The 12,275-nt window shown below is 41.9% G+C and overlaps 2 protein-coding genes across 8 annotated transcripts in view; both read right to left on the bottom strand.

Annotated features, from left to right (window-relative positions):
• Positions 1-1,423, bottom strand: part of LOC112244430 (protein spire homolog 1) — a 62,766-nt gene extending 61,343 nt beyond the window's left edge. For 3 of the 7 annotated variants that reach the window (XM_042310145.1, XM_042310146.1, XM_042310152.1), the window contains exon 1: positions 894-1,421. In XM_042310145.1, coding sequence (XP_042166079.1) covers positions 894-1,248 — 355 coding nt within the window. In that variant the 5' untranslated portion in view covers positions 1,249-1,421. Of the gene's footprint in view, positions 1-893 lie in introns of all 7 variants that reach the window. The other 4 variants (XM_042310133.1, XM_042310136.1, XM_042310134.1 and 1 more) reach the window with 2 other exon arrangements.
• A 557-nt stretch (positions 1,424-1,980) lies between these two features.
• Positions 1,981-10,825, bottom strand: LOC112227682 (V-type proton ATPase subunit C 1-A). Its single transcript, XM_024392491.2, has 13 exons — positions 10,666-10,825; positions 10,097-10,285; positions 7,540-7,607; positions 6,090-6,175; positions 5,541-5,635; positions 5,201-5,292; positions 4,911-5,009; positions 4,749-4,817; positions 4,110-4,202; positions 3,940-4,033; positions 3,647-3,744; positions 3,355-3,481; positions 1,981-3,111 (listed from the first exon to the last, which is right to left on the bottom strand). Exons 2-13 carry the CDS (start codon positions 10,226-10,228, stop codon positions 3,016-3,018), a joined length of 1,149 nt encoding a protein of 382 aa, XP_024248259.1. The 5' UTR covers positions 10,229-10,285; positions 10,666-10,825; the 3' UTR covers positions 1,981-3,015.
• Positions 10,826-12,275: the final 1,450 nt, after the last annotated feature.

The following is a 12,275-nucleotide window of genomic DNA, read 5'->3' as shown; positions in this document are numbered from 1 at the left end:
TGGCCACTGTGTTCTTGGGGGGTCTTCAATGCTACATAAATTGGTTTGATACCCTTCCCCAGATCTGTGCCTCAACAGAATCCTGTCTCGGGGCTCTAAGGACAATTCCTTCAACCTCAAGGCTTGGTTTTTTTCTCTGACATGAACTGTCAACTGTGGGACCTTATATAGACAGGTGGTTGTCTTTCCAAATCATGTCAAATCAATTGAATTTACCACAGGTGGACTCCAATCAAGTTGTAGAAACATCTCAAGGATGATCAATGGAAACAGGATGATCCTGAACTCAATTTCGAGTCTCATAGCAAATGGTCTGAATACTTATGTAAATAAGGTATTTCTGTTTTTCATTTGTAATACATTTGCAAAAATTTCTAAAAACCTGTTTTCACTTTTACATTATGGGGTATTATGTGTAGATTGATGAGGACATGTATTTATTTAATCCATTTTAAAATAAGGATCTAACGTAACGAAATGTGGAAAAGGTGAAGGAGTCTGAATACTTTCCCGAATGCACTGTATGTCACTCTGGGCAGCAACAAATTGTGCCATGGAAATATGCTCTTGTTTTTTTTATCCCAGTAAGCTATTTCATGGAGTGTGGATGATGAACATGAACATGTGATGTGCGAAGGGGAAAAAACAACAACGGCTGAGCCAGCTGACTAAATGCAATAGCCAACAATTGGAAAGCATGACATATGAATCTATCATTCGGTATCCAGCTGCCTTGTTGACCTAGGTTTCTACATTGATTCAACATTATTACATATTTTCTCATTCTAGGAATAGGTAATATTACCAATGTGTTGGCGAAATGAAAATAAAACTGCCAGAAAAAAATCATGAACGCATTGCAAACATCATCATTACATAATTATTGTACCTACCGTCACAGCCTTCATATTGTAATTTGACAGCTCCGTCTTTCTGAATCCTCACATCCTGTGGTCCCTCAATCCTCTTTGCAGTATCCACCACTGATGCACCGGCAGCGGGGCCAGAATTCCTCCTATGTCCCTGAGCCAGGTTTACGCAGCATTGGTAACACACTGCCCAAGCCTGCTCTTCATTTATCGGTTGGCTGTAGAGCATTAAAATCTCCTCTAAAGACAGTTCACTTCCCCCTCTTTCCTCCATTCCGTCCATTTTTGCCATCCCGGGATACAGCGTCGCATCTCGCTGGACCGCAGCAGGGCCGATCAGCTCTCTGTTCTCCTCGTCCGCATCTCGCCGCTTGGCCATCCTTTCATTCTATCGACCGAGAAAGGCCGGGGTTGACACGAATAAACCGGGAGCCGCAGATAAACAAACGATCCGGGCAGCCTGAAGACATCGGGAGATGCGGTTCCCTCTCCCTCGCAACAGCAGCACCACCACGGACAGTGATTATTATTTCCCCCGCCTTGCAGTGTTTTCGTATGGGTACCAGTCATATGACGGATTGTTTGCATGGTCTGAACGCCTGTCAGGTTTCGGGCGACTTCAGAGGAATGCATACATAGGTGACATGCGCAGCTAGAGGACTTTATTTCCCACTTTCCCTGTTATTTTGTGCCATCTGCTGTCCAATTTGATAGACCACAGCGTATGTGAATACATCTAGGCAATGTGTAGGCTACTCTGGCAATGATGTTATGCTCTCAAACAAATACTATTTCTCAATGATGGATTTGGGAGCACATTTCTATTCATATTGAACTCCTCATATTGTTTGAAGGCAGGGATTTCTTAAGGGTTATGTACATTCCTACTTCTCAATGGAGGAACTTCCTCTAACTACCCTTCCCTTAGTTCTGCAGAGACCAAGCATGACTCACTCTCTTTCTCTCACACAACTGTAAACATGGACTATTCCTGCAGGGCCTGGCCATTCATTGTAATATGTTGTCATTATGTAATGTTTACAACCTTACCTACCGATATAGCATACCAACACAGACAAACGTTAACCCCAATCACAGACAAAACAGACCATTTTCTTCATATTGACCGTTTTATCTATTCATAGCATACATAATGCGTACACATACATATCTCTTTTAACATCAAATATACACAACATGAGATAACACACAAATATAGCATCTTTGTAACACTATTTGTTGCCAAGGTGAACCAATACCTCATGAACATGTACCAGATATGCTTGGACGTGCAGGTAAATTAACACATTGGTCACATACACAAGTATCTATGAATAGTGCCACTCAAAGATGTAGCTATCAATATGCACAACACAGACGTGGAATGATTGAAAATACATAAACTACCCGAAATAAATATTTAGACATCTTATTTGTTTCAGCACATAAAGGCCCAATGCAGCCGGTTTATTGCAACATCAAATCCTTTCTGGGTACCAATTAAATACAGTGAGTTTTTTTCAATTAAAATTTTCAAAAAGTAACAAAAAAAATAGCGTTTTAGCAAGAGCAATTTCTCAAGCAAGAATATGACTAGGACTGTTTTGGATTGGGGATGGAAAAACTGAAAACTAGCTGTTATTGGCAGAGAGGTTTGGAACACTTTCATATTGGTTTATTCATTAATTTGTCACCAGTCACGACAAAACAGGCTAAAATGGCCTTATTCCACAATATCGTTCCAACCTCAGTGTGGAAATATATATAAAACACAGGAAAATCAAACACAGAAAAATCAGTTTGGACTGCACTGGGCCTTTAAATACAGTGTACTTTGATTATGCTGTTTTACAAACAATGTGTAAACAAAACCAACAAAATAAACATCAAGCCATTGTTTGTCCTCAGTTTGTACAGATGGAGGGGGTCACTAAGTGCTTTAAACCACAAGGAATGAGCATGCACATCTGAGGAGAGCAAGGATAAACAGCATCACCCAGACATGAGGAGAGCAAAGGAGAGGAGAGGAAATAGCAGAGCAGAGAACGGAGAAAATAGCAAGACTGGGAGAAAGATTTACGGGAAAACACAAGTTAGTAGGTACTCAGCATAAAGACAGAACAGAGGGGTCAGGTACAATGAAAATCTATTTAAAGTCCAGCAGGTTGCAGTCTATCTTGTAGTAAACATAAGGGTAGTACTCCTGCTGGCTCAGGTTCAGACCAGGGATATCCATGGCAGACTACAAGGGAATAAAGAAATAGAGACCATTAGCTTACATGGTAAATAACATTAACACGACAGGGATAATGTGGTTGTCTAACAGGTCTGCTGAACCAGACCATATCAAATCTCATTTAGCTAATGTGCCAGAATTTCTAATATACAACATGTCTTTGGCATCGCAATGCCCCATTACTACAAAGATAGAACAAGTATTCATCTGGACACACCGGGTATATATATATCACGTCTAATTACTCACATCGATAACAGCTGCAGCGCTGCTGTCCAGGTGTTTGTATAGGTCATTGAGAACCTCCCTCAGTTTCTTCATGTTCTTCTTGTTGGGCTGGAGCAGCATGGCCTGGAAGTTCACAGGCAGCCCATATCTGTGGGAGCATGGGCAGAGCAGTTAAATCACTAACAGCAGGCACAGCACGCAGTCAGTTAGATATTTTATTTGCATTCAGGTTGACTTCTTGTCACAAGCATCTTGTCATTCACTACAAACATCTAACAATTGGACGACTGTTAGTACAGTGTGATCGTCATACCTTAAGACAGACTCCACAAAGACCCTCAAAGCCTTGATGTGAATCCATGCGATGAAGGCCTCACTGAAGTTCACTTTCAGCCATCGCACCAGTGGTCCCTGACAGAGGGAAAATAAGGCTTAGAGGCTCCATCCACCCCACTGTCCAATCATTTCACCCACCCAACACATCCCAGAATGGTTGCAGGGATGTCCGAACACTAAGTGTACTTGCAATGAAACATTTCTTTATAGTGCAACGTTTCAGTCACATATACCTTGGTCAGGAATCATATTCCCAGTCATGTGACTTACAAACTGCTTCTTCTTGTCTGTGGAGAGACGTGTCATCTCCTCTTTGTCCGCATTCATCTCCTGCTCGTTGTACTGGAAGTCCCTGACTGTGTACCTGATAGAAACAGCAAGATAATTACATATGGAGAAGAGTGTGTGTGTGTGTGTGTGTGTGTGTGTGTGTGTCTTACTTGTTCTCTCTGGCCTTGTGTCTGAAGTCATCAATGGCCTTCCTGAATAGGGTGACGCTGAACAGACCACTGTCATGGTCCTCAAACAGCAGGCTGTAATAATGGGACAAACAGAACAGTCAGACGGGCATGATGGACTCACAATGAAATCACTTCATGAGCAGAAAATACTAAGATATGGATTGAAGAGACAATGTACTGAAGTAGTAATTTTTTTTAATATATATTTTTTAAATAAAATAAAAATGTCTTTTTTTTTCTCCCCAATTTTGTGGTACCCAATTGTTAATAGCTACTATCTTGTCTCATCGCTACAACTCCTGTACGGGCTCGGGAGAGACGAAGTCCTCCGATACACAACCCAACCAAGCCGCACTGCTTTTTAACACAGCGCGCATGTGTCGGAGGAAACACCGTGCACCTGGCAAGCAGAGAACGGTTAGCGTCGCTTGTGCGTCGCCCCACGGTGCGTCGCCCCACGGACCTCCCGGTCGCGGCCGGTTACGACAGAGCCTGGGCGCGAACCCAGAGTCTCTGGTGGCACAGCTGGCGCCCTTAACCACTGCTCCACCCAGGAGGCCCTGAAGTAGCTATTTTAACATGCATTCACCATGGGCTATGAATTTCCAATATACTTACTTAGTGGATCGGGGTACCACCATTTCAGACAACGTTTCATAGGTCTTCTGCCAGTCAGCATAACTCGTCCTAGAAGGATCCACAATTGTTAGACAGCAAACAGGTGTTATAAAAAAAGTTTCAATATGACACTGTTGTAAACTGGGAAACAGTTGTACTTACTTTGGTACAACCACCAGCATAGTGATCAGATACTCAGAGTCAATCACAAAGTCCTCCTTCTTGACAATGTCAGCCAGACTCCTGGTCAGCAGGCTTCCCCTACAGACACAACACAGTATTGCATGATACATTAATGATAATGTAAACAATGTTGAAAGAAACAATTGAACAAAGCAAATATGCATTGGAAGACCTTTCCTCAACTGGTTCAAATATAATTCTCACTGAAGGCATAGATTAGAAGCAGTGGAAAATATATTCAGGTCTTCGAGCAAAAAAACTTGACTCACGCATTCTTCCTCTCCAGATTCTGCAGGTTCCCTTTCAGGTTGTTGTAGGCAGAGGCTCTGGCCTTCAGGTCGTTGTCAATCTGGCTTACTTGCTGTAGAGAGGAAGAGGTGAAGTACTCAGAATACAACCCACGTAAAAACTGTGCACAGTGTTTAACAACAGATTTACTCAAGAGGTAGTAAAAATACAGTTGATTGATACCATTGAAATATAATTTACTTGTTGATATTTCTATACCTTCATACGCTATCAAAATCATGACTACATGACAGTTATAAAAAAGGTTCTTCGTCTAGCTAATTATCAAGAGAATCAGATGAGGGTAGGAGAAAGACTTGCCTTGGATATGATATCAGAGATGTTCTTCAGTGACTGCTTGATGGGGTACTTGGCCATGTCCCACTGAAACCGTGTGATGTAGGTCACCAGATCCACTAGAGGGAATCAAGGCATTGTTATTGAGGAAAGGACTTGTTAGAATGACGTTTTTACATTATGATGCATGGCTTTATGGGTAATTGCAAGATACTCTAATCAACCATTTCTAAATGTGCTGGTATTTCTTTAGTATTTCGTATTAACAGGTTAAAAGGATAATTCCTTAGTCAATCAATGTGCACAGTAGAGGCAGAAGCACACTTCCTGGACAAATTTGTATGTGATGACAACTAACTAGCTAATCTCCAATGTCCTCCATTGTTTTCATATGAATAACTTGTACGTGATGATAATGAAAGAAATAGAATGACAAACTTGAATGGGAATTGCTGTTCTAGTTATTCAATTTCTGCGATCTTAACTACCTCCATTATTTTGATACCAGTATCTTGTATGTGATAACTACCTGTATTGTTTTCATATGAGTAACTTGTATGTGATGATAAGTACCTCCGTTGGCCAGCAGGTTCTCCTGGACTTTGTCTCGGCTGTCCTCTAACACATCAGCCATGTACTGTGACACCTTCTTCACCACACTGTAAACAGCCAGGAAACATTCACACAGTCAGGCTGCAGTCAGCAAGCCCTCACATCAAAAGGGGATTATAAACCTGGTGGTTCGAGCCCTGAATGCTGATTGGATGACAGCCATGGTATATCAGACCGTATACCACGGGTATGACAAAACAGCTATTTTTACTGCTCTAATTACATTGGTAAACAATTTATAATAGCAATAAGGCACCTCGGGGGTTTGTGATATATGGCCAATATACCATGGCTAAGGGCTATATCCAGGCACTCAGCGTTGTGTCGTGTATAAGAACAGCCCTTAGCTGTGGTATATTGCCCACATACCACACCTCCTCGGGCCTTATTGCTTAAATATACCATGCATTCATATAGCACTCTGCTCAAAACATCAAAGTCTAAGCAGACTGTTCATTGGTCAGGGTATGAGTGTTTATCTATCTATATATAATCTACAGCACCAGACTAACAACTGTGCACATTATACAGTATACTGATGAAAGACCTTTTAAATGGAAAATGGACCTGTAGGCCTACTAAGGATCATTGGTTATCAACCAATTCTTGATAACCAATTAATCAGTTGGTTAACTGATAATTTACTAATAACTAACAGATAATTTACAATCCATTTCTGTTTTTCACTATTTTTTTTAGCACTGTAGTTGCCTTCCCTGAACCAAAATGATGTGGATAATACTTGATATGATTACATTCCAACTGATGTGCGATCGGTGAACGATGGAGAAAAACTCAATTCTAAGACTCAGGCTTGTTTGTCTAGACAACTAAGAACGCTGTCAGATTAAGAGAATCCCAAATTAGTCTGTAAAGGTGTTACTTCGGCTTTCTCATCTTCAAATTTCCTACAGACGAGTTCCAGAACAAGGCTGATATTGCCCTATGAGAGGTAACTGGGTTTCTACAGTTGCCATTCTTTGAGAGTCAGTGTCTACAGAGGAAGCAGGGCTTGCTTAGTATGTGTGAATTTTTGGACGTCAAGGTTTTCCAAGGATTATAAATAACTTCAAACCAAAAGTAGCACACAAGTCATGAGCAATAAACATAACTGAGTAAAGAGATGCCGGTGTGTCACCAAACTGTAAATTGCTAACTTTAGTCTCTGGGCCTGCTAGCCTCACGTTGGTGTGAAATTCCTTATTGTAGCAAGGCTAGGGCCACGGAGGGATTACAGAATTGACTGGACCCCGAAGACATCACAGGCACTTTAACAAAAATAATATGTCTATCACAACACATTCACAATGGACAAGCTGTATACATAGTAGTGAATGTGATATTTCGTACAGTAATCCTGAAGTGATACTTAATGTTCAAAGGGGAAATTGCAGTGTAGTTAAATGCCTACCCTTCAATAAAGGAGTCCAGTTTGGCCAGGTCATCTGACAGCCCAACTAACACATCTAGCGTCCCCACCTGTTAATGCAAAAAGGAAAAAAGGCCAAACATGTCAAAGCTTTGATTCAAACAGTATTTCCCCTTCCATCATATACCCAGGGTGAGCCCATTTTATAGATGGGGTGAGCCCATTGGTTCATTGGCTTAATGCCAGAGGCCTAAATGTTGCTTTGAGGGCCTTTGATCAAACTAGGGCCAACTCAAACTAGGGCAAAGACTGGATGAGAGTCCTGAGGTCAGGGGTCTGGTTGTGCTGCCTGCCTGTGTTGTTTTCTCAGTGACATCTGAGAGTCAGTCACCCAGCAGTGATATTCTGGAGCCTGTGTGCTTTGGATGGCGGTACTTTTGTCAGGACCCCTTCATGTATTGTAAAATGTTCCGTCGCGTGCCGTGTACCCCAAGTGGCATAGGGGTCAGCAGGGTCACAGAGGATAACCATCCTATAGGGACTCTGGGTATTTTCCCTGGAATATAATGCCCATTGAATCATTTTGGATGGGTGGCACTTCTGGAGTAATGAAAGGAGAAGGCTTTGACCCATAACATTATTAACAGATCACTTATTGGGAGAAGTGAGTGGACAATACTTATTTCTCTATTGTTGCTTTTGAAGTAATATGGGGAATATGATTTCATTTGTGAGTAAACTATGGCAATGTTTCGTGGAAGCCTTGTTCCACATAGGAATGTAGAGGGGCTAGTAAGTATAATGAACAAAAATATTAACACAACATGCAACAATTTCAAAGATTTTACTGAGTTACAGTTCATATAAGAAAATCAGTCAACTGAAATAAATAAATTAGGCACTAATCTATGGATTTCACATGACAGGGCAGGGGTGCAGCCATGGGTTCCTGACGGGCTGCCCCCAGGTGGTGAGGGTAGGTACCAACACATCCGCCACGCTGATCCTCAACACGGGGGCCCCTCAGGGGTGTGTTCTCAGTCCCCTCATGTACTCCCTGTTCACTCATGACTGCACAGCCAGGCATGATTCCAACACCATCATTAAGTTTGCTGATGACAACAGTGGTAGGCCTGATCACCGACAACAATGAGACAGCCTATTGGGAGGAGGTCATAGAACTGACCGTGTGGTGCAAGGACAACAACCTCTTCCTCAACATGATCAATACAAAGGAGATGATTGTGGACTACAGGGGGGTAAAAAAGACCAAGCACGCCCCCATTCTCAACGACGGGGCTGTAGTGGAGCAGGTTGAGAGCTTCAAGTTCCTTGGCGTCCACATCACCAACAAACTAACATGATCCAAGCACACCAAGACAGTCGTGAAGAGGGCACAACAAAACCTATTCCCCCTCAGGAGACTGAAAAGATTGGGCATGGGTCCTCAGATCCTCAAAAGGTTCTACAGCTGCACCATCGAGAGCATCCTGCCTGACTGGTTCCATCACCGCCTGGTATGGCAACTGCTCGGCCTTCGACCGCAAGGAACTACAGAGGGTAGTGCGAACGGCCCAGTACATCACCGGGTCCAACCTTCCTGCCATCCAGGCGGTGTCAGAGGAAGGCCCAAAAAAATTGTCAAAGACTCCAGCCACACTAGTTATAGACTGTTCTCTCTGCTACCGCACGACACGTGGTACCGGTGCACCAAGTCTAGGTCCAGACTTCTAAACAGCTTCTACCCCCAAGCCATAAGACTCCTGAACAGTTAATCAAATGGCCACTCATACTATTTGCATTGCCCCCCCCCCTCCCCTCCTTCTATGCTGCTGCTACTCTCTGTTATTATTTATGTATAGTCACTTTAATAACTCTACCTACATATTACCTTGACACTGGTGCCCCCGCACATTGACTCTGTACCGGTACCCCTTGTATATAGCCCCGCTATTGTTATTTACTGCCGCTCTTTAATTATTTGTTATTCTTATCTCTTAGTTAAAAATGATATGCCACACCTGTCAGATGGATGGATTATCTATGCCAGGTCGCAGTTGTAAATGAGAACTTGTTCCCAACTAGCCTACCTGGTTAAATAAAAGTGAAATAAATAAAAAATCTTGGCAAAGGAGAAATTTTCACTAACAGGGATTTGAGAAATAAGCTTTTTTGCATATGGAACATTTCTGGGATCTTTTATTTCAGCTCATGAAACATGGGACCAACACTTTACATGTTGCATTCATATTTTTTTTCAGTATAAGTTAGTTGGGCGATATGGCCATTTTCATTCAATAATTTTCTAATTTTTGATGGTATGTCGGTTTTTGAGTAGTGCATGACCGTAGGATGGCAAGTGAATTCTAAGTGTTATTATTGGGCTTTCTCCATTGTGATTATTTTATACTCAACCAAACTCAGAGAAAACTAGTAACTTGTTATTTATTTAGCACTGTCAACATATTGTTATAGATGGTACTGTAAAAATCTATACCGGTATGTGGCTCTGTGCCGGTATTCAAAATATATTGCTCAGCCCTACAAGTTTGTATGGTAATGTAGTAGCTACTATCTATGGCTACTACTGCAGGCTAACCTTGAGGTCTGGGATGTTGAACTTGTTGTTGGTGGACAGGTTGTTGTTGCGCGTGGTGGCCACCATCATCTGGTCCCATGTCTGCTGGCAGGTCTTCTCTCCAGGAGCTGAGATCAACCAGAACTCTGTCATGGTTACAGCTATACACTGATGACTACAGGCTCAAAACGAAATGCACAGAGATGGGTGCTGTAAGACAAGAAAAAATGTACTTGTTCAACAGGACTTAATATGTAGTACGGTATTATCAACCGCAACGTTATTCTCTATTTCATGTTGATACATCAGTTGGTAAATGATAGCAGACAACATTGACTGCTATTTAATCAATATGTCTTCCCAAACCGGTCTTATCTACGTGCTGCTGATATATCTGGTTAGCTAGCATGCAAGAGAAAGGATATTTGTCTTCTATTGCTTTACATCAAAAGTTGCTAAACCTCACTAACGTTACTGCAAGTGACATTCTCAGTTGATTGAAACATGACCCATAGCTAGCTAGCTGGTATCACATGATATCGAGGAGATTTACAGTAAAAATTTAAAAATACAGTTTTCCCATTTCTTACCTGAGATCTAATGACAAAACTATTCGAACAGTAATCAATTCCTATGGTTTAATATTCATAATTGCCAATCAAATCCTAATCCTAGAGGTCTTTCCAGCAGCATCACATTCAAGTCAGCTGATCAGATGAGGAACAGAGGGGCCTCTCGTGGGGGAGGGGAACTTTTTGGCGTCACGTCGTTGGACAGACGACCTCAGCTGGTTTGGAGGAGGTACTACAGCATGGACATTTCAAAACAGAGTAGAATATTTTTTTTTACACAATTACTTTTAAAAAGTATCAGGGTTGGGGTCAGTTGATCCATTTCAATTTAGGAGTGCTATTTATTTACAATGAGTAATTTTAACCATTGAATTGAAATTGCATGATTCCCTCAAGAATGTACTGTACTTCTTGTGGGGCTGCAGGCTGGAGAGGGAGAGAGAGGGAAGGTTAGAGAGGGAGAGGGAAGGGGAGAGGGGACACAGACAATCTCAAATGTCCAGTCAGCTGTAATTTGGGGTGTAGACGTTCTCAATTTGGACAGGAGTCCAGCCTTTTCCTGACTCTGGGTGTCTCCCTGCTCAGAATTCAAGGAAAACCGTACAAAGGGATATGTTTATAGTTCAGTAGGTCTGGGGTGCATTGTTTGGGATACAATGCCTGGTCTGGCTGGAGCCAGCCGACCAGCCAACCCCTCAGATCAAACGACAGGCCAGGGACCAGGGTGGGCTGCCCACTGTTGGCCACAGGCCAGTCTACAGGGACATGTCTGGGCACGTGCACTGTAATCACTGTCTCATTTGGTCTACAGACACACAGACTGGGTCTGGGTCATTGAGTGGGGATGATGATGTGAGGAGAGGTATTAAGTGTTTCCTCAACAAAAACTGCCTCTAATACAAGTCAGTCATACAGTGTGAGATTTCTGAAAAACCTATGGATGAAGGTCATTGCTGTAACTTTGTGTATTTCAAAGATGGATGTCAACCTTCTCTAACATTCCCATCTCAGTTACATGGTTTAATACATCCAAAGCATTACACAAAAATAGAGCACCAGGTTTGTTGTTGAGTCCTACCAACAGAAACATGTGTCACATGCTCCCTCTAGTTCTAATGCTTTGTATACCGTGCTTAACTTTACATATCACATGTTTGAACTTTTACACATTCATTTGAGTGACCATGACACTGACAATACATCTTACTACAAAAACATGACATGATTAAACTGTAAATTAAAAAAAATATACAACTACACATTCCTTCTACTGTGTACAAGCTTTAAATATCCATATAGTGTCCTCAGTATCGTTCACTGTATTCAGGTTAGTTCTATTTCCCCAGCTAGTTATTCTGAGCCTTCTGAGGGACATTACAGTAAATCTAATCTAGTATGTCTGAATTATTATGGACTGCCTAGGGCAGAAAGGGGGAGGAAGGTTTTAAAGAGGGAAATTGTGTGAGATAAGCATTATTTTGTATTATTGTTTCAGTGGCAGATTGGATCTATTTGTCAACCTCTCTGATACTAGTGTTACAAAGCCAACATGTCCAAGGCATGTCCAGAATCAGACTCATTGACTTCAGGAAAATGTTAGAGACTTGAGAAGAGAGGGATACCAGAGT

This window comes from Oncorhynchus tshawytscha, linkage group LG03 (genome assembly GCF_018296145.1).
Source record: "Oncorhynchus tshawytscha isolate Ot180627B linkage group LG03, Otsh_v2.0, whole genome shotgun sequence".
Lineage (NCBI taxonomy): Eukaryota > Metazoa > Chordata > Actinopteri > Salmoniformes > Salmonidae > Oncorhynchus > Oncorhynchus tshawytscha.
The sequence above is the reverse complement of the archived record's forward strand: the minus strand, read 5'-3'. Positions and strand labels throughout refer to the sequence as shown.

What these genes read in the sequence shown, in the direction of transcription:
- LOC112227682 (XM_024392491.2), bottom strand. Translation starts at nt 10,228, where the DNA reads ATGACAGAGTTCTGGTTGATCTCAGCTCCTGGAGAGAAGACCTGCCAG. An exon ending in AATCTGGAGAGGAAGAATGC is followed by an intron (nt 5,010 to 5,200) that starts GTGAGTCAAGTT and finishes TTGTGTCTGTAG; the next exon opens with GGGAAGCCTGCTGACCAGGA. An exon ending in CAGACAAGAAGAAGCAGTTT is followed by an intron (nt 3,745 to 3,939) that starts GTAAGTCACATG and finishes TCCCTCTGTCAG; the next exon opens with GGACCACTGGTGCGATGGCT.